The sequence below is a fragment of the Thalassophryne amazonica genome, chromosome 12, assembly GCF_902500255.1.
Source record: "Thalassophryne amazonica chromosome 12, fThaAma1.1, whole genome shotgun sequence".
Taxonomy (NCBI): domain Eukaryota; kingdom Metazoa; phylum Chordata; class Actinopteri; order Batrachoidiformes; family Batrachoididae; genus Thalassophryne; species Thalassophryne amazonica.
In genome coordinates this window covers 33,632,584-33,655,651 of record NC_047114.1, presented here as the reverse complement: position 1 = coordinate 33,655,651, position 23,068 = coordinate 33,632,584, and the positions used below count along the sequence as shown (strand labels likewise).

Genomic DNA, 23,068 nt, shown 5'->3' with positions numbered 1-23,068 from the left:
TTTGGGTTCATTCTTTAGAATATGCCTTCTGTGTCATGATTACACTGATTACAGACCTGAACGGTTCCATCTGGCAGGACACAAAATAGTCAGTTCCTGTGAAATGACCGAAATCTCTTCATGGACTTAAGAATTGTTACGTCAGTATGCTGCTGTTGTACTGTGAATGTTGTTGTTTGTTTGTGTAAGGGTTCTGAATGTGTTTGTTGTTTATTTGTGAGTGGAGACGGGTTCTCACATTGAACAGCAGAGCAGGTATCGGTGTGTATCGCTCCAGGTGGATCAGGCTGAGACTGTCCGGGAGGTGGCCCTCTCTGGCACCCACGAAAAACAAGCTGCAAGACCCAGAGAGGGCAGAGGCAACAAAGGTTACTGAGAAAACAATTCTACCACCAGGTGGTGACAGAGCACCTTCCTGGGAAAGAGGTTTTGATGTTTTTTAAAAATATTAAAATAAACTTTCCTCAATATTTTTACTGTGTTTGAATGCATAATATAAGGTGTCTTTCATAGAAAATTTATATTCAGTTAAAAAAAAATACAAATGAGTGACATTCTATACACCTCCAGTGGATCATTTTCTTTTTTCATTGTAGACTAAATCACAAGCCTAGCAACATAAATTTAGCCAATCAGTACTTTCCAGTTTGTCCCAAAGTATAGCACAGCTTCATCACATGAGCTGAGTCACGGCCTCTTCGTGTCTGGTTTTGTATCACTGATGTTGACGTAGGATTACTTTGTGCCCCGAAGGTTAAAAAGAAGTCAGCAGGCCACAGAGCTTTCTCTTATCATGTGCCTGTTCTGTGGATCAGTCTGCCTGCTGAGATAAAACAGCCTGATTCTCTGAAGTTATTCAAGTCCAGATTAAAGATTCATCTGTTTTCCCTTTCATATGACTAACATACTTGTGTTGTACTGAAACACTTTTTTCCTCTCCTTCTCAACTGTGTCATTAAGAATGGAGCATGTCTCAGCCTCATTATACCTAAACTCTGGGTCTGTTCTCTGTGTTACTCTGTTGGTTTACTGCTGGGAATTAGTCCTTTATGTGCCGTTAATTCCAGCTGATTGATTCTGCTCTTCTTCTCTCTGTTTGAGGTTCTGCTTCCAGGATGAATGCCTCAAATGGACTGTAGCTTGTTGGACCCCTAGTTGAGGACACAGCCAAGTACTCCATGACTCCAGTATTGAGGATGCTGATGTGGACAATTACAGTGAGCTATAACTGGACTTATGTTTTGTTTTTGTTCTACATGTTTGATAATTCTTTGTTGTAAGAGGTCTATTAGAAAAGTATCCGACCTTATTTTTTTCAAAAACCATATGGATTTGAATCACGTGTGATTGCGTCAGACAAGCTTGAACCTTCGTGCGCATGCGTGAGTTTTTCCACGCCTGTCGGTTGCGTCATTCGCCTGTGAGCAGGCTTTGAGTGAGGAGTGGTTCAGCCCCCTCATCGTTGTTTCATTGTCAGGAAATGGCAGAATGATTTGGGCTTTTTTTCCATCAGAATTTTTTCAGAAACTGTTAGAGACTGGCAGCTGGAAACCATTAGAAAAATTTATCTGGCTTTCAGTGAAAATGTTACGGGCTTGGTAGAGAATAAGGAGTGTTACTGTCACTTTAAGGACGGCCCCCAGCGGCTGTGAGGCGCGCCGCGCTCCGAAGCCGCCATCGACAGGCTGAATGACCATTTCATTTCTAAACGGATGACTGTCTGGATCCGTGACCATCGTGTGCCATATCTCTGGTTATCACAAGAGCTGGACATCAACTATTTTCCGGAAGATTTCACTTTTAACAAGAGATTTTGTCATGGAAAGTCGAGCGGAGGCTTCGCGCGTCACGATGGATTCGCTACTGGAGCGAGACAAAACCACCTCCGTTTTGGTCTCACAGGACGGCTTTGAGATGGCGTTCAGACAGCTGTCGGTGGTTTTTCCATCGACTGATTATCCGAGAAATTGTGGATGTGCCTGGACATGCCAGAACATGTCCTGTGAGGCTTCATCACGGCGATACTGTGCGCCATGCTGCACCGCCGCGACGCGCGAAGCCTCCGCTCCTCTTTCCATGACAAAAACTCCTGTAACAGTGGAATGTGCCGTTCATTTCCAAACTGGACACTGTGTTTTATCCGGGACGTCGTCTGACTAGCACAGGAACTGTGAAAAGACGTGGACATCAGCACTTTTTCGGCACATTGAGACAGACGTGCGGAGGAATTCCGCGCGTCGCGGCGGTGCCGCATGGCTCTAACAGTTTCTGAAAAAATTCTGATGGGAAAAAAAGCCCAAATCATTCTGCCATTTCTTGACAATGAAAATCCGCCGAGGGGGTGCACCACTCCTCACTCAAAGCCTGCTCACAGGCGAATGACGCAACCGACAGGCATGAAAAAACTCACGCATGCGCACGAAGGTACAAGCTTGTCTGACGCAATCACACGTAATTCAAATCCATATGGTTTTTGAAAAAAATAATAAGGTCGGATACTTTTCTAATAGACCTCGTACTTTGTTTGATTTCTATTTCCATTACAATGGCTGAAGCAGTGGGTCACCCCTCTGAGTCTGGTCTGCTTGAGGTTTCTTCCTCAAAAAATGCCAGAGGAAGTATTTCCTTACTACTGTCTTGTACATACTTGCTCGGGAGGGGGGGTTGGTAAAGTTAGACCTTAGTGTTGTGACATGCTTTAGGATGACTTTTGTTGTGATTTGGTGCTATATAAATAAATTGAATTGAATTGATGCTGCTTCATTGGACATCAGAGGGGTTGGGAGTATGCCCAGATAGTATACATGTGTTTTGTAGATGGAAAAGGTGTACGACTGGGTCCCCCAAAGTGTCGTTGTCTCTTTACAGCCAAAGTAGAAGCTGACGTCATTTCTTGGCATCACATCAGACCTGTTCCCGATGGGTGTTGGACTCCACCAGGGCTGCCCCTTGTCACCAATCCTGTTTGTGATTTTCATGGACAGAATTTCAAGGTACAGTCAGAGACTACAGGGTGTCCAGTTTGGTGACCTCAGAATTGCATATCTGCTTTTTGAAGATAATGCATTTCTGTTGGTTTCATCAGATGTGAACATTGGTGTGCACTGGACATGTTTGAGGTCAAGTCTGAAGCCACTGGGTTGAGGATAAGCACCTCCAAATCTGAGACCATGGTCCTCTGTCAGAGAAGACTGGATTGTCCCCTTTTTGTCAGGGGAGAGTTATGTCCCCAAGTGGAGGAGTTCAAATATTTGGGGGTCTTGTTCACAAGTTGGGGGGGAGCTGGACAGTGAGATCGGATTAGGAATGCATCTGATGTTTTACAGATGCTGCACTAGACCCTCGAGCAGAGCCAGAAAGTAGAGGTGGGCGGATCGATCCTAATATCGATAATATCGATACCAATGCTGGTATTGATATTGAACGATGTAAAAAGATCGATACTCAAGCTTTTTTCTCTCCCGCATGCACTGACTGGTGCACACGCAGATTCATCAAAGTCTACTCTCTGTGTGTAAGAGCAGCGCTGCGCTGTGTCACACAACACAGAGCAGCGCAGCCTCCCCCCTCTGGTCTTTTGTTGCTGCGCAGTCACATGGCTCAGCGGCGCCAGCCAATTTTGTTGTGGCATCTTAATTTTGTTGTATTGTGGTTTGTCAGCCCTCTACCTCAGGAGATTTTGTTTTAAGTTGTGTTGAGTGATATTTTTTAAACAAAAATGTTGATTGTGATAATAAAGTATTTTGTTGTCACATATAATGTTTGGCAAAATTCTATCCTAGGTCTTTTGGATCCTTTGGATCTGTGAAGCTTAAATATGAAAAAGTATCGGTATTGGCGATACTGGGCCTGTATTTACTTGGTATCGGATCAATACCAAAATTCCCGGTATCGCCCACCTCTACCAGAATGCAAGACTCTTGATTTAAGCCCCTATCCTCATCAATGGCCATAAACCTTGGGTAATGACCAAAAGAAAAAGGTTATGGATACAAGTAGTGGAAATAAGATTCCGCCATTGGGTACCTGGGCTCTCATTCATTGGCAGGGTGAGAAGCTCAAATATCTGGGAGGACTCGGAGTAGAGCAGCTGGCATCTGGTGAGGATGTCTGTTGATCATATCCCTAGGGAGGTCTTCCAGGCACTTCCAAGTGGGATTAGACCCCAGGGAAGACCCAGGACACAATTATTTCTTTTCTACAACAGCAGGAGCTGATAGAGTGTAGACATTTGTAGACATCAGATGTACTAAATACATATCTATTTGCTGACATAACTTTACATTAAAAATTCTTATACTCATTTCCCCCAAGTGCACATATTGTAGTTTATGAAAAAAATGTGCAATAAGACAGTACTTTCTACTGAGACAGGTTTGCCTCTTGCCATTATCTTTGATCTACTTCAAGCATGATGGAGAAACATACTGTACGTGTGTAAAATTACAAACACTATATACTACATCCAAAAGTCACCAAATACACATCAATCTGACAAATCTAAACTGCCATGTTCACTCTCAAAGATCATTGATTTTAAACTGATAACATTTACTTACAGCAGATCAAGCACATAATAGTTCCAGTCAAAACTATAATACACCTGGTTGACCCTTCTAGTCATTGTTTTGGATTGTATGCTTTTCATGCTTTATGAACATTTGTTGGGGAAAGACAGTTTATATCATAAGGTTTGGACTTACATACCCTCATTTTTTTGTAAATAAAATGTGTTCAAAAAGTAAAATGAGCAGAAACTGTGTGAATTTCAGTGAAATAATTATCGAAATTAAACACCATCAAGAAAGTGAAATTTATTTTCTCATGTGAATAACAGGAAAAAGTGTAAATGTTGGCACAGTGGTTACGAGGAGAAAATATTTCAATTTCAATTTATTTTCATTTATATAGTGCCAAATCACAACAGAGTTGCCTCAAGGCGCTTCACACAAGTAAGGTCTAAGAGCAGCAGTGGTAAGGAAAAATTCCCTGAGGAAGAAACCTCAAGCAGACCAGACTCAAAGGGGTGACCCTCTGCTTGGGCCATGCTACAAACATAAATTACAGAACAAGTCACAAAATGAATATACAGGAAAAGTTGTTGGCGCACAGGACAGGAGGGTCTCCAGCACAAATACCACACCCATCTCTGGATGGAGCTGCACCTTAAATAGAGAGAAAAAACAGAATCAGGCATCAGAAAGACAAGAAATACTTTATAATTTGTCAGCATTAAACAACAAGAAAAACAGGAAATACTAAGGTAATCGCCAGACACTAGCCCTGAGCTTCACTAAAAGATCCAGAATTTAGGTAAAGTTGAGGCTGCGGCACACTCAGTTTCCTAATAAAATGAATTTAAAAAGTGTAGAACTATACTATGCCAGTATGCTAGCCATACAAAAGGGAAAATAAGTGCGTCTTAAGTCTGGACTTGAAAGTCTCCACAGAATCTGACGGTTTTATTGACGCAGGGAGATCATTCCACAGAACAGGGGCATGATAAGAGAAAGTTCTATGACCTGCAGACTTCTTATTCACCCTAGGGACACAAAGTAATCCTGCACCCTGAGAACGTAAAGCCCGGGCCGGTACGTAAGGTTTAATTAGGTCAGCTAGGAAGGGAGGTACCAGTCCGTGAACAATTTTATAGACTAGTAGCAGAACCTTAAAAGATATGAACAATGACTATTTCAAGGAAAAGGTTAAAGACATTTGTAAGGTGACTATGAAAAAGTAATATGAAGACAACAATCACCTTTCTACTGGGCACATTATCTTTGACCTTGGATGACCATGAATAGTCAAGCTCAAGGACGTACATGAGGTAACTTTATCTCTAACAGTTTATAGCCAATATGGATTAAAAATGATGGAAGGGTTGTAAGTTAGTCAAGGACAAAGTGGTTCAATTGTGGGAAGGAATTGATCAAATTTGTAGGCCACACAGAATCATATAAAATTGTATCTGAATCGCAAATAATTAATTTGCATGAATCTGTGTCAAACATTTAACTAGGTGTTGCACTGTGAGTGTTCCATCTAGTTAAATTTAGTTTGCACTGCTGGTGGATTGTAAATATGCTGAACCATAGTGATGTGTACTTCAGTGAATGTGTGGTCCGTCCTGGTTACCGTGAGGCGGTAATGATGGAAGCATTGAGTCCTCCGCAGCATGACATGGCCACTGAAATGGGGATGATCCACTTGAAAGGCCCCAGAACAGCGTTACCAAAAGTCTGTCGAGGTCACAGTTACATAGCTGGTTATTAATAGTCTCACTTATTACACTTTTTTAAGCGAGGATGTAAACAGCATCATTATATAATCACACTGACAACAAGGTTGTTTCCATTGACATAGTCGTGTTTTTATATCAGAGGCTAAAATGTCTGAATCAAGCATTTCTAAATGGAGCAGAACTATATTAAGGAACAGAGTGAATAACTGGAGACTCACATCAGCGACAGCATCACTGGCCAGCAGAGACGGCATGTCCAAAACCACGTAGTATGCAACGTTGGTCAGCAGGTAGATGATGGTCACTATGGGCATGGAGATGGTGATGGCCAAGGGCAGATTCCTGCAACACCACAGAGTGAAACTGATCATTATCACCAACTTCTAACGTTCTAAAAAATGTTACAATTTATATACAGCTACTGAACTCTCTCCCCCTTCCTACCTACCTATTTATACATGTACATATAAAAGCAGAGACCATTCCAGGAAAACAGATCAAATCAAGCCTCAAGTATCACATGTGCCATCTGGAAAATTGTACATGCAAATCCTTCTCAGTTCCACCCCACGATGAAGCTGTATAACTGATGATACAACAGACAAAAGCTGCAGTTTCTCCAGTCACAGTCAGGTTTATAGGTCCTCCAGTCCTTGTCTTGGTGGCTTCCCTCACTAGTCTCCAGCTGTGTTCCAGGTCAGGTACTGCACACTTCTAAGGCTACATTTGTCAGCTGCATACACCTTAAGTGGTGTGACTATATTGTCTCATATCTAAGGTTCTTTGGAATGTGGCTGATGTGTGCAGCCTTCTTTCCCCCCAAAATGAAGGCCATAACAGGGGTAGTGTTCATGGCTCAAACATTGCTATGAGTCACTGGGCAATGAGATGAGCTATACTTTATTGATCTCACAGTGGAGAAATTATGTTTACACTCCAGTTACCTCAGACAGCAATTAGTCCACAATTATTATTTGTTTACCGTAATAACGGCACACATCAGAATTAAAGACAGCACATACACATTTGACATTGTTTGTGTCCACTAAGTTTGAAGAAGTCCGTTATCTGAATTGAGGCAAGTGGGTGAAGGTCACACAGCAACCCTGAGATGTGCCCAGCTTGGGGGGAGGAACAGAGGTCAGCTGCAGCTAAAACTGCACCGCCTCCGCAGAAGGGGGAAGGAATGACGTGAGCAGAAGCCAGAGTGGGGGGTGTTTGATGGGGTAGGAGGGGAATGGGGGGAGGGAATGGAGCATGCTTCAGTCTTTGTCCATGTGTAAGTCTGTCAGCTTATTGTCTTTGTGGGTTGAGATAAGAAAGGAGCCAAATAATCTCACCAAGGCCTGAAGACATTCCTCTGGAGGAAAACAGTCGAGCAATTTGTCCTTCAGGCTTGATAAGCCTGGCATGTTGTGGTTTGAGCAGTGAAAATCACTCTTTACAGCTTCACTAGAACAACCAAATCCCAATTATGAATTAAGAATATTCCCAATTGTGAATTAAGAATATTCACCGGCCTGTGAAATCTTCAACTTCATCAGCAAGGCACGCATCTGCTCCAAGATGTCATCCAATTTGCGTTTGAGTTCAGGAGTCATCGCAGTCTGAGAATGCACTACCTTGCCAACCTCGTTAAGCATGACGGACAAGCGAGGGGCCATGGTGCTTGATGCCGCCGTCTTGCCAATTTTCCGGTAGATCAGGGCAGCACATAAGTCGAAAAGTACCAGCCCTGCTACCAGAAGACCAAAAATTAATAAATCCTCGACGTCCTCAACGGAGAAAGGCGCCAAGCATGCAACACGTCAAGACCCCCAGGAGTCGAGAACATAGCCCACAGGATACGTTCCATCTGGGCAGGCAGGATCCCCCGGTTCTGACCTTCTTGTAGAAAAAATTGTGTCAATAGCGTTCAGAGACCAGCTGATCAATTCCATGGTTAATCCAATAGTAGTCCAATAGATCCAGTATCCAATATAATTTGAGGAATTCACAGTCTGGTGAAGTAGGGACTTGAAGGTTAAAGCAGAGAGCAGAGATAAGGGAGAGTGGAGGAGATGCGATCGCCCTCGTCGGAGTCCCAAGCTGTCCCAATCCCCCCCAAGACAAAAAGTTTGGCAAATTTAAAACACACTTTTGGGCTCCATTTGTACAATTGTTTCCGAAGGCCGAAAGCCTTCAGTGCTTCATGAGACACAGGCCTAAGAAGTATGCAGACCCTGAATTGGGACACCATCTCCTTTTTGTATAGTTACTCAGCAGTTAAGAACTTCCTTCTCCCAACACATTTTCTATCTAATACCTTGCTGTTTGTATTTCCTAAATGAAGTCCAAGACGTATTCAGTCACTTGGAAATGTTGATGTTTTATCCCATTCATTTTCTATACCCAGTCATGGGAGCTGGAGTCTGCCCTCAGCAGTGCCTGGGTGAGAAACAGGGTACACCCTGGACAGGACACCTGTCTATCACAGGGCCACATATAGACAGACAAACACACTCACACACATACGGACAATTTAAAGTTTCCAAATCACCTAACCTGCAAGTCTGAAAGTGGGAGGAAGCCGGAGCAACTGGAGGGAACCAACACTAACACGGGAGAACATGCAAATTCCACACAGAATGAACCAGGTGGGAAGTGATCCCAGGACCTTCTTGCTGTGAGGCAACAGTGTTAACCACTAAGTCACCACGCCACCTCTGACTGATTTCATTCTGTTAATAAGGCATCTTATTATTACATATGTTATAGAAATTTTTTGCACTAAATTCAAAGGGCAAAATTTTCAAAACTGTAATATAAAGAATTCAGATTTATTAAATTAGCAAGATTCTGAGGTGTAAATCAGATATACAGCTGGATATACAGTAATCTGCACAACATGATATGACATCATCAAATGTATTTGTTGAGCAGAACATTTTTAAATTCTGTTAAATGTTAAAACTCGACTACAAATGTGGGAAATGAAAATGAATGTTTAAAAGCTGATTTACAAACTTGTAGATCAGCTATTTTTTTCCTTAAGATTTTCTTTATTTCCATTTAACAGGCTTAAGTGGCGAATTAACTTAATGTAATTCATGTAATCATGATGTTGAATTGTTCATTTAAAAATGTTTATTTACAAACGGTATCTTTATTTTCTCTGTCTTTAAAGGTTTGCAACCTAATTTTCTGTACTGCCCAATCAACTGACAAAGCCAACCAATCACAGAACAAAATTTAGTAGACAGAATAAAGTTGACTGAACAAGAGGAGGACTTGACAGTACTCAAGATGTGTCTGTCCAAGTGGGAGCAAATACAACAGAAACAAAATAGGTCCCAGAATGGAACCTTATGGCACACCGCAGGTCAGAATGGCAGATGAAGACATAAATTTAGCTGCGGTAACCGAGAAACATCTGTTAGAGAGAAAGGACAAAAAGTACTCACGGGCTGACTCAGAGATGCCCACCCGTGTCCTATAGTCTCTCAGTCAAAACACTATGATCGACTGTGTCAAATGCTGCAGATAAATCCAAAATTATAGAATATAGAATATTCATAGAATATTCACCTGTATCTCTGTGCATTAAAACATCATTTAAAACTCTGAGAAGAGCCGTTTTGGTAGAATTCCAGTGATAGAACCCAGATTGAAATTTATCGAGAATATCATGTTCAGACACAACGTTGTTAAGCTGTTTGGCCACCACTTTTTCTAAAAAGATTATAGAGTAAAGGAAATTTTTTAATTGGTCTATAATTCTGAGGAAGAGAAGGATAAGCATTAGGCTTTGTTTTTTTAAGAGGGTGAATAAGGGCCTGTTTAAAACACTGGGGGACACATAGTCAGACCAATAAGTCAGACATCCTGCTACTCAACTGACATGTTTGGGTAAACAGGAGATTTGTGTTTGGACAGTTTGGACAGTAAGATCCAGCTGTATCTGGTGCAGATATTCAGGACGTGAATGACAAATGATTTGCTCTCTGGTGTTAAGCCTAGATTCACCTTTGTAGCCTTTTCAGAGGCTGAAATATCCTAGAAAATGTTTTTTTTTCAGAGCTGTATTTTTCACAACTTTGACTTTTCAATGGTCTGTTTCAAAAGTTAATCATTTGGAGACACTCACCTAAGAAACATTCCCAACATATCAATCAATCAATCAATCAATTTTTTTATATAGCGCCAAATCACAACAAACAGTTGCCCCAAGGCGCTATCTGGTGAAAGTCTGCACATCTGTTTTAGAGTTATTTTGTACACAGACAGACAAACATGATTTGTTATAATAATAGGCAGCCGCATCGCAGGACTGCTTCAGGTTTGTGCAAAACGTACGGCACTCATATTGCACCAATAAATAGGTCAGTCTAGACTCTGCACCTTTTCCCAAATCTGCTGCAGAGTGTGTAACAGTAAAGAATAAAATTAATAATAATATCAATAATAATAATAGCAGCAGGGAAATCAGAGAGATAGCAGACTTAATCCCATTTACACAACTAGTGGATATGGCAATTATGAGATATTCTGTGAAAATGTTATCTATTGTTCAAATGTTCTCTTTTTTTCAAGAAGCATATCTGAAAAAATATAGGTAAAAATTATTGGCTAGTTACACTCCTTTGCATGTATTACCAAATGCGGAAACACACACACACACACACACACACACACACAATACGGAGTGCAGTAATAATAATATTACAATATTACAAAGCTATTTTTCCTCATGAAGTAGCTTTTGTAGGAATGTTACAAAATTAACTAAAGGGGTTACATTGTACAATTGTACAAAATAATTTTTAATCTGTCAATAGCTGTTCAAGTTAAACATCAGCAAAAGGTAAACATCAGTTAAGCAACTTCAAAATCCAACAATTCTCCATCTGCATGATCAAAAATAAATAAATAAATAAAAATAGAGATACATTTTGGTCTAAAATGGATGGGATACATGCTTGTGTTTTTGAGGGGAAAAATAAAAGAGAAAAAGGCCAAAGCACAGGGCATCTTTGTACAATGTTACAGTAATCATGAAAATAACAAAACTGCATAATGAGGGGTTTGTTTTTAACTTACCAGCTGTTGGTTTCAACTTGGTTCAGATTGTTTTAACACATTCACAATCTGACACAATTCTTAGTCTTCAAAAAACAGGAAGTAATATATAACGGCTGAGTGGATCCTTGTCATTTGATTGGTGCTTTGTATGTCACGTGACATGGATTATCCGTCCCATTTGTGTTGCATTGCATTTAGCATGCAAATTTGATTCCATACGTTTTGTACCATTGCACGGGTGGCGTTTAGCTAAACATGCAGAGTTTGTTTTGCTGCCAGACGATGATTTGATGGTGCTAATTCCTCTAACACAAAAAACAAATCCACTACACCGTAAAATGTCTGGAGGCATGAAGAGCTGTTAGGATGAAGAGGATGAAAAGCTGGACAAATTTCTGACACGATTTTTCGTTGGAGTCAGGAAAGCAGATGGCAGTCTGTACACGACGTCAGTGCACAGCATCAGGGACTACATCGTCAGAATTGTTTTTTGAGAACAATTGTGGACTCCTATTTAAAGTTCATGTTGGGCTGTTGACGTCAAAGCACCAGTGACAAACACTAAAATGTAAGTCCCTTTTCTGTTGTTTATAAATTAATAAAATATTAAATGACAAAGATCTACAACCCCAATTCCAATGAAGTTGGGACGTTGTGTAAAATGTAAATAAAAACAGAATACAATGATTTGCAAATCCTCTTCAACCTATATTCAATTGAATACAGCACAAAGACAAGATATTAAATGTTCAAACTGGTAAACTTTGTTGTTTTTGTGCAAATATTTGCTCATTTTGAAATGGATGCCTGCAACACATTTCAAAAAAGTTGGGACGGGGCAACAGAAGCCTGGGAAAGTTGATGCATGCTCAAAGAACACCTAATTGGAAACACGTGAGTGTCATGATTGGGTATAAAAGGAGCATCCCCAAAAGGCTCAGCCATTCACAAGCAAAGATGGGGTGAGGATCACTACTTTGTGAACAACTGCATGAAAAAAATAGTCCAACAGTTTAAGAACAATGTTTCTCAACATTCAATTGCAAGGAATTTAGGGATTCCATCATCTACAGTCTATAATATAATCAGAAGATTCAGAGAATCTGGGGAACTTTCTACATGTAAGTGGCATGGCTGAAAACCAACATTGAATGCCCGTGACCTTCGATCCCTCAGTCGGCACTGCATTAAAAACCGACATCATTATGTAAAAGATCTTACCATGTGGGCTCAGAAACATTGTCAGTTAACACAGTTCGTCGCTACATCTACAAGTGCAAGTTAAAACTCTACCATGCAAAGTGAAAGCCAAACATCAACAACATCCAGAAATGCCACCGCCTTCTCTGGGCCTGAGCTCATTTGAAATGGACAAACTCAAAGTGTAAAAGTGTGCTGTGGTCTGATTAGTCCACATTTCAAATTGTTTTTGGAAATCATGGATGTCATGTCCTCCGGACAAAAAAGAGGAAAAGAAAAAACATCCAGATTGTTACCAGCGCAAAGTTCAAAAGCCAGCATCTGTGATGTTATGGGGGTGTGTTAGTGCCCATGGTATGGGCAACTTACACATCTGTGATGGCACCAACAATTCTGAAAGCAACATCCAGGTTTTGCAGCAACACATGCTGCCATCCAAGCAATGTCTTTTTCAGGGACGTCCCTGCTTATTTCAGAAAGACAATGCCAAGCCACATTCTGCACGTGTTACAACAGCGTGGCTTCCTAGTAAAAGAGTGTGGGTACTAGACTGGCCTGCCTGCAGTCCAGACTGTCGCCCACTGAAAATATGTGGTGCATTATGAAGCGCAAAATACAACAACGGAGACCCCGGACTTTTGAACAACTGAAGTCGTACATCAAGCAAGAATGGGAAAAAATTCCACCTACAAAGCTTCAACAATTAGTGTCCTCGGTTCCCAAATGCTTACTGAGTGTTGTTAGAAGGAAAGGTGATGTAACACAGTGGTAAACATACCACTGTCCCAGCTTTTTTGAGACGTGTTGAAGGCATCCATTTCAAAATGAGCAAATATTTGCACAAAAACAATAAAGTTTATCAGTTTGAACATGAAATATCTTGTCTTTGTGGTGTATTCAATTGAATATAGGTTGAAGAGGATTTGCAAATCATTGTATTCTGTTTGTATTTACATTATTCACAATGTCCCAACTTCATTGGAATTGGGGTGTTATGTGTCGACGCGGGTTGAGGAGCGGACCTGCGTCTGACGGAACCCAGCGCTAAAATAACCAGAAAGCGGTTCCAATAACAAAACAATTTATTTCTTCCACCCTTTGGTGCATAACAACGTGTACAAACTAAAACAGCATCAGTCTGGTGGAGTGAAGGCTGGCACGCTCTCCAGCGCCCAAAAGGATCGAGGCCCGGCGCTTCTGGACTCACTTTTACCGCCAAACACCCCCCAGGTGGACACGACAAACCGACTCTCTGCGAAGGATAGAAGAGGTGAGGTAAGTCAGCAGTTACAAGCAATATCCTTCAAAAGGCACACACTATCAGCAACACATTCAGGTCTGTATTTAAGCTTTATGTAAATGAGCAGCTTCTCACAACAGGTGGAGGATCAGTTGTCCGCACGCCACGGCAGTGAGAAGCGAGCTGCACAATTCTCATCACAATTCAAATATACTGCGTAACAAAATACCAAGTTACTATCAACAATTAGTCAAACAATTATTCACCTCTGATGTGTGCTGACAGCATGTGTCCCTCACCCTTCTTCCTTCACAGGCACGATGTCAAACCCAGGCGCGGTCCTCAGCGTCTCACAAACGAACACCACAAGGTCGAGTTCCCGGCAATTCTGCTTGAATCACACATGGCTTAAATGCAGAACGCCATCTAATTATCTGCTTCAGCTGAAAGTCCTTAAGGTTGCATGTGAGCACCATCCACAGGTGCTGCACATAACGTTGATGAGGGTGAAGGACTCTTCAGCAAGCACCTTCTCCACAGACAAATCAGTTTTCATACCACCTGGAGAGCAAAGAAAAGAACAGAACACCATGTCCAGCCACACCCCCCCAACACACAACATGGGGTTGTATTTTAGCCGTTATAAAAAAATAAATGTCTTTCCATTCTTTCAATGGTACAAATATTTCATGAGGTACAAGATGGAACGTACCATTCAGTGAGGCGAACCAACCATTATTTGTATACAATAAAAGGTCACAAATATAAAATCAATCACAAATAACTTGCTTGGTTGTGTCCATTTTTGTCAGTTTTGCAGTCATTAAATGTGTTCCTTGTAATTTAATTTAATTTCGGGTGGGCGCTTAACCAACTTTCTTTAAAAAACAAAAGGGTGTGTGTGTGTGTGTGTGTGTGTCTCATACCTCCCTGGATTCTGAATTTCTTCAGTGACAAAGTTGAGCGTGTCCCATCCCGAGTAGGAGAAGAGAGCTGAGTAGAGGGCCAGTGTTATGGCTGCTGGATCTGTGGTTGAGCCCTCAAAGACATTCTCCAAGTTCTGTGTTTGTCCTGCGCAAAAACAAGATGACATTTGAAGTGCACAGTCTTGTTTCCTCCGACGCCTTCTCAGTGTAGGCTTAGTTTTTGCTCACCACTACATATTTTCAGGATTCCTACAGCCATGATGACGACGAGCGCCATGACCTTGGCGTAGGTAAAGATGTCCTGGATCAGAGTTCCCCACTTCACGTAAGAACAGTTAATGAAGGTTAACATGCCTGCACCAAGCAGAGGAAAGAGATGACAACAGAAGGCAGCGATCCAACATCCTGCTGTGCAGCTGACAAATTCAAGTAAACAGGAGGTTTGTGTTTAGACACCAAGACCTGCAATGTCTCTTAAAAAATACTGCACAACTAACCATCAGTGTCTATTTTATTCACAATCCCTCCATTTTCCACTAGTGGGAGCAGTTCAGCTAATCAGCAAACTGCTAATTAGCAAAACTAACACTATTGTTAGCAGATTAGTTTTCCTGATAACTTTGAAAAGAAACTGACCAATTAGTTTTCACTAAATTTCTTTCTGCTAACCTTAAGTCAGTGAACATTTTTTTCCCAATAAAGTTTAAAAACATTTGTAAACCCTAAAATCATATGTTTATTCCTGTTGTACAATGTTGACACATCGTGTGAAGACAACAGGCTGTGAAGGGGGTCAAGCCAGAGCAGATTAAGTAATTAGATTATTTCGCATCTTTTTGCTTAATATTTCTTTTTTGTTTAATTTTACTGTGAATAAGCTGTATTTGATCATGTACAGCATGTTCATCATCTGTTTTTAGCTTGCTAAACCATTTTTAAACCTCCATGTTTATGCTTCAAGATATTAAAATTTCAGCTCTTTACATCTGTTTTTCAGGGTGGTACATCAAAAGAGAGAGAGAGGGGGGGAAAAAAGCCAAAGCTAAATGGTGTTTTGCTTTACTATCATCGCAGTTACCTTTTCAGTTAACGGACTAGCGGTTATCAAAGCTAACTTTTATGTTAGCTGTCGCACCACTGCCATTTTCAAAGAACAACATTCCAGCAAACAATTGTACATAGTAACAACATCTTCACAACAGGAATTTTTAGTAATGATGATGTCAGTAAATGACGCTGCCACAATGGAAGTTTGTAGATTCCCTGCAACGTTGCTACAACATTGCAGGATGACTAAGTAGAACCAATCTTTTACTGTAAAACATTTAGTAGGTTTGTGTTTTGCTCAAATAATGCTTATATACAGCGTGTAAAATTATGTATTCAACATGTCACCACTTTCCTCAGTAAATATATTTCTAAAGGTCTTACCATCATGACATTTTCACCAAATGTTGATAACAACCCACGTAATCCGCACATGCAAAGAAACCAAAACAAATAAGTACAGAAATGATGTTAAGTGTAATAAAATGGATTCTAATCCAATTACATTTGTTCCGCAAATCTGACTGAGTAATTGTGTGAGATTTCAGACCATAAAATATCATGTTGACGGTGGCAAATAATTCGACCGTTTCACATTTGATGTATTACTCCACAACCTAACTGCGTTGCTACGCAGATGTCAGTAACTAATGGCACTGTCAGGTGAGAGCGAGAGAAACTAGTACAGTGAGGACAATGCCGAAATGGGTGAATTTAATCTATCATACAAAAGTATTGATGAGGATTCTGATACAGAATCACTCAATGCAGTTGACGAGATGGAGAAATCTGTGGGTCTGCTCACAGAAATTCCAGTTTGGCATGAAGACACTCTTTCTACGGTAAGCTTCACTGACCGAATTACTTAATTCAATTCAATTCAATCAATTTTTTATATAGCGCCAAATCACAACAAACAGTTGCCCCAAGGCGCTTTATATTGCAAGGCAAGGCCATACAATAATTATGTAAAACCCCAACGGTCAAAACGACCCCCTGTGAGCAAGCACTTGGCTACAGTGGGAAGGAAAAACTCCCTTTTAACAGGAAGAAACCTCCAGCAGAACCAGGCTCAGGGAGGGGCAGTCTTCTGCTGGGACTGGTTGGGGCTGAGGGAGAGAACCAGGAAAAAGACATGCTGTGGAGGGGAGCAGAGATCGATCACTAATGATTAAATGCAGAGTGGTGCATACAGAGCAAAAAGAGAAAGAAACAGTGCATCATGGGAACCCCCCCAGCAGTCTACGTCTATAGCAGCATAACTAAGGGATGGTTCAGGGTCACCTGATCCAGCCCTAACTATAAGCTTTAGCAAAAAGGAAAGTTTTAAGCCTAATCTTAAAAGTAGAGAGGGTGTCTGTCTCCCTGATCTGAATTGGGAGCTGGTTCCACAGGAGAGGAGCCTGAAAGCTGAAGGCTCTGCCTCCCATTCTACTCTTACAAACCCTAGGAACTACAAGTAAGCCTGCAGTCTGAGAGCGAAGCGCTCTATTGGGGTGATATGGTACTACGAGGTCCCTAAGATAAGATGGGACCTGATTATTCAAAACCTTATAAGTAAGAAGAAGAATTTTAAATTCTATTCTAGAATTAACAGGAAGCCAATGAAGAGAGGCCAATATGGGTGAGATATGCTCTCTCCTTCTAGTCCCCGTCAGTACTCTAGCTGCAGCATTTTGAATTAACTGAAGGCTTTTTAGGGAACTTTTAGGACAACCTGATAATAATGAATTACAATAGTCCAGCCTAGAGGAAATAAATGCATGAATTAGTTTTTCAGCATCACTCTGAGACAAGACCTTTCTGATTTTAGAGATATTGAATGAATGAATGAAAACTGTTTATTTCGAACATTTGATACAACAACAATTACAAGATCAGTAAAGACAACAACAAAAAAGTTCCTACTGTGTACCCAACATGTCCGAAAAGGGGTAGGGTGAAGCATCAGCTTATTTATCCCTACCCCTTCTTCCCCACAACCAGTAATACCCTTTGCCACATATACACATAAATTCCTACACACCTAAACCGATATCAATATATATATATATACATATATATACACACACATACATATACACATCAACATACACATATATACACATATACATATATACACATATATATACACAAACATAAATATACACCTACACATACCTACTTACATACAAAATACTATATATTTACAAGCCGAAGCAAACAACAAAAACACCCTAACCCTCATTACCCTTCCTCCTCCCTATACCCAGAAAAAAACATATTTTTGTACCGCTGTTTGAACTGGTTCATGCTTGGACATTACTTGAGCCCCACTCCCAATCTGTTCCACATCCTCACCCCACAGACAGAAATACAGAAACCTTTTAATGTTGTTCGTGCCCACTGATGCTTTAAATTAAATTTCCCCCTCAGACTGTAATCCCCTGATCTGTTAAAAAACATATTTTTAATATTTGCTGGAAGTAAATTGTTTATTGCTTTATACACAATTTGTACTGTTTGAAAATGAACCAAGTCTGTGAATTTTAAGAATTTGGATTGTAAAAATAGTGGATTTGTATGATCTCTATAGCCAGTATTATGAATAATTCTTATAGCTCTTTTCTGCATTACTGATAGTGATTGTGTTGTACCTTTATAAGTATTACCCCATACCTCTGCACAGTACTGTAAATATGGTAAAACCAGTGAGCAGTAAAGAATGCGGAGTGAGTTGTGGTCCAGAATATGTTTCGCTTTGTTTAGAACTGAAATGCTTCTTGACAGTTTACTTTGTATATGTTTTATATGAGTCTTCTAGTTTATCTTATCATCTATTATCACCCCCAGAAACTTATTTTCATGTACCCTTTCAATATCTACCCCCTCGACTTGTAACTGAACCTGTATGTCTGTATTACAATAGCCAAATAACATGTATTTTGTTTTACTTAAGTTTAATGATAATTTATTTCTGTCAAACCATATTTTCAATTTTCCCATTTCTATACTGATCCTCCTCAGTAACTCCTGCAAATCCCCCCCTGAACAAAAAATGCTTGTGTCATCTGCAAATAATACTAATTTTAATATTTTGGAAACATTGACAATATCATTTATATAAATTAGAAACAGTTTTGGACCCAATACTGACCCCTGTGGGACGCCACAAGCATTGTCCAAGCATTATGATGTATATTCCCCCAACTTCACAAACTGTTTTCTGTTACTTAAGTAGCTTCTCACCCAGTGCAACACCAACCCCCTAATCCCATACTGTTCAAGTTTATTGATTAATATGTCATGATTAATTGTATCAAAAGCCTTTTTAAGGTCTATAAATATTCCAACTGAATGTAATTTGTGGTCTATGGCGTTTGTAATCTCCTCAACTGATTCTATTAATGCAAGTGATGTTGAACTATGTGCTCTGAATCCATATTGACTATCAGTAAGTAATTTATGTTTATTTATGAATTTGTCTAATCTATTATTGAATAACTTTTCTAATAATTTGGAAAATTGTGGAAGCAAAGAAACAGGTCTATAATTTGTGAAGTGGTGTCTATCCCCAGTCTTATACAGCGGCACAACCTTAGCTATTTTCATTTGATTGGGAAATTTACCGGTTTGAAATGATAAGTTACAGATGTATGTTAATGGTTCTACAATCCATTCAATGACCTGTTTTACCACCACCATATCAATTTCATTTAAATCGGTAGATGTTTTATATTTACAATTATTCACAATGTCTATAATTTCATTTCCATCCACTGCTGTGAGGAACATTGAACAGGGATTTCTTTCTATGAGATTATTATCCCAATCCTCAGGTTGGGAATCGGGAATTTTTTCTGCCAAGCTTGGTCCAATATTTACAAAAAAATTATTAAAACCGTTGACTACCTCATCCTTATTTTCCTTCTTGACATTATTATCAATGAAATACTGAGGGTAACTCTGTTTTTTATTACCATTTTTGATAATGCTATTTAATATATCCCATATTCCTTTAATATTGTTTTTGTTATTATATAATATGTTACTATAATATTCCTTCCTACATACCCGTATAATATTAGTTAATCTATTTTTGTATTTCTTATATCTATTTTCTGCCTCTTTAGTCTTTAGTTTTATGAATTCTCTATACAGTGTATTTTTCTTATTACATGCATTTCGTAACCCTTTCGTCATCCATGGTCGAGCTTGGATTTTTTGTTTTCTGTAGTCTTGTTTAATTGGACAATTTTTATCATATAATGATGTAAATATTTGTAAAAAAGTTTCATATGCACTATCAACATCACTTTCACTGTATACCTTTTCCCAGTTTTGCTCCTGTAAATCCTTCTTTAGTGTGTTCATGTTTTCCTCTGTCCGCACTCGCCTGTATTTTATTTTCTCCTCTGGCTGATTCCGCCGATGGTTTCTATTATAAACGATGAAAACTGGTAGATGATCACTAATGTCATTGATTAATAATCCACTCACAGTGTTATTCTCAATATCATTGCTGAATATATTATCAATTAAGGTGGCACTATGGGATGTAATTCTGCTTGGCCTGGTGATTTTTGGATATAAACTCATACTGTACATTATACTGATAAATTCATCTGTTATTTTATGCTTATTTGGATTGAGCAGATCAATATTTAAGTCACCACAAATGAACACAGTTTTTTGATTAGTTTTTGAGAACATTTTTCCCATACAGTCAGTGAATGTTTCAATACTAGATCCTGGTGCTCTATATATACAGCTGACTAATACATTTTTGCTTTTTTCTTCACATATTTCAATAGTTATACATTCTAATAAGTTATCAATCACAGTTGTCATATTGTCTACTATTTTATAATCCATGTTCTTATCCACATACACAGCCACTCCTCCTCCACTCTTATTTTTTCTGTTTACACAATTAAATTCATATCCATCCAGTTCAAAATCCATTCCTTTATCTTCATTGATCCATGTTTCTGATATAGCAATTATGTTAAATATTTTTTTAAACTGACTTAAATATTCTTTAATGTTGTTAAAGTTTGCATATAGACTTCTGCTGTTGAAATGGATTATTGATAATTTGTTATCCGTTTTAATGATCCGATTAAACTGTTCATCTGTATAATAGCAACAACTGTCATTGATATTTGAGAAGAAATTATTGTCCGGGTCTATATCGTGCTCCAAGTCCAGTACATTGTGGTCTGTGTATTTAAATGTTCTCAGTTCTACTTTTCCATGATCAGCAATCCTTTGAGTTATATCCTTCTTGTCTCCAGATGTAGATGAATAGGTAGTAGATGAATAGGTTCCTCTGGTCTGTGTCATGGTGTTGTGATGTGTTTGTGTCCTCATACCTTATTGGTCATATCTGTCCAGATCCTCGCTTTAAGAAACACTATTGTTCATATTTGTCCAGCTCCTCGATGTTCCTTATTGCCATGATTTTTGCTTGTTCTGGTGATCCGTTCAGTTTGATGAATATTTTACAGTTTGAAGTCCATGTGTGCTGGATTTTTCCCTGTTTCTTCAAGAAGCGTGCTTTCCTGGCGATGTCGGCATTCCGTTTGGTGAGATGTTCATTGATGAATACGTTTGTCCCTTTCAGTTTTCTTCCTTGTTTTAACAGTGCTGTTTTGTGTTTTCTGTTGATGAATCTCATGATGACGGTTCGTTTATCACCGTCATTTCTCCGGGGCAGAGGGTGGCACGCTTCAATGTTATTTAAATCCATTTCTATACCTTTAGATAGGAGGAAATCAGCAACCTGTTTTTCCACAGAGCTGACCTCCTGTTCACTGGGCTAATATTGCGTAAATGCAAAAAAGCAGTCCTACATATTTGTTTAATATGCGCTTTGAATGACATATCCTGATCAAAAATGACTCCAAGATTTCTCACAGTATTACTAGAGGTCAGGGTAATGCCATCCAGAGTAAGGATCTGGTTAGACACCATGTTTCTAAGATTTGTGGGGCCAAGTACAATAACTTCAGTTTTATCTGAGTTTAAGAGCAGGAAATTAGAGGTCATCCATGTCTTTATGTCTGTAAGACAATCCTGCAGTTTAGCTAATTGGTGTGTGTCCTCTGGCTTCATGGATAGATAAAGCTGGGTATCATCTGCGTAACAATGAAAATTTAAGCAATACCGTCTAATAATACTGCCTAAGGGAAGCATGTATAAAGTGAATAAAATTGGTCCTAGCACAGAACCTTGTGGAACTCCATAATTAACTTTAGTCTGTGAAGATGATTCCCCATTTACATGAACAAATTGTAATCTATTAGACAAATATGATTCAAACCACCGCAGCGCAGTGCCTTTAATACCTATGGCATGCTCTAATCTCTGTAATAAAATTTTATGGTCAACAGTATCAAAAGCAGCACTGAGGTCTAACAGAACAAGCACAGAGATGAGTCCACTGTCCGAGGCCATAAGAAGATCATTTGTAACCTTCACTAATGCTGTTTCTGTACTATGATGAATTCTAAAACCTGACTGAAACTCTTCAAATAGACCATTCCTCTGCAGATGATCAGTTAGCTGTTTTACAACTACCCTTTCAAGAATTTTTGAGAGAAAAGGAAGGTTGGAGATTGGCCTATAATTAGCTAAGATAGCTGGGTCAAGTGATGGCTTTTTAAGTAATGGTTTAATTACTGCCACCTTAAAAGCCTGTGGTACATAGCCAACTAATAAAGATAGATTGATCATATTTAAGATCGAAGCATTAAATAATGGTAGGGCTTCCTTGAGCAGCCTGGTAGGAATGGGGTCTAATAAACATGTTGATGGTTTGGATGAAGTAACTAATGAAAATAACTCAGACAGAACAATCGGAGAGAAAGAGTCTAACCAAATACCGGCATCACTGAAAGCAGCCAAAGATAACGATACGTCTTTGGGATGGTTATGAGTAATTTTTTCTCTAATAGTTAAAATTTTGTTAGCAAAGAAAGTCATGAAGTCATTACTAGTTAAAGTTAATGGAATACTCAGCTCAATAGAGCTCTGACTCTTTGTCAGCCTGGCTACAGTGCTGAAAAGAAACCTGGGGTTGTTCTTATTTTCTTCAATTAGTGATGAGTAGAAAGATGTCCTAGCTTTACGGAGGGCTTTTTTTTATAGAGCAACAGACTCTTTTTCCAGGCTAAGTGAAGATCTTCTAAATTAGTGAGACGCCATTTCCTCTCCAACTTACGGGTTATCTGCTTTAAGCTACGAGTTTGTGAGTTATACCACGGAGTCAGGCACTTCTGATTTAAAGCTCTCTTTTTTAGAGGAGCTACAGCATCCAAAGTTGTCTTCAATGAGGATGTAAAACTATTGACGAGATACTCTATCTCACTT

At 39.5% G+C, this 23,068-nt stretch overlaps 1 protein-coding gene across 1 annotated transcript in view; it reads right to left on the bottom strand.

The window, feature by feature from the left end:
* Nucleotides 1-23,068, bottom strand: part of LOC117522413 (Y+L amino acid transporter 2-like) — a 35,176-nt gene that overhangs the window by 7,099 nt on the left and 5,009 nt on the right. Inside the window, exons 2-6 of the mRNA XM_034183807.1 lie at nt 14,897-15,022; nt 14,669-14,813; nt 6,460-6,583; nt 6,136-6,239; nt 239-335 (exon numbers count right to left, since the gene is read on the bottom strand). Coding sequence (XP_034039698.1) covers nt 239-335; nt 6,136-6,239; nt 6,460-6,583; nt 14,669-14,813; nt 14,897-15,022 — 596 coding nt within the window. The remainder of the gene's footprint in view (nt 1-238; nt 336-6,135; nt 6,240-6,459; nt 6,584-14,668; nt 14,814-14,896; nt 15,023-23,068) is intronic.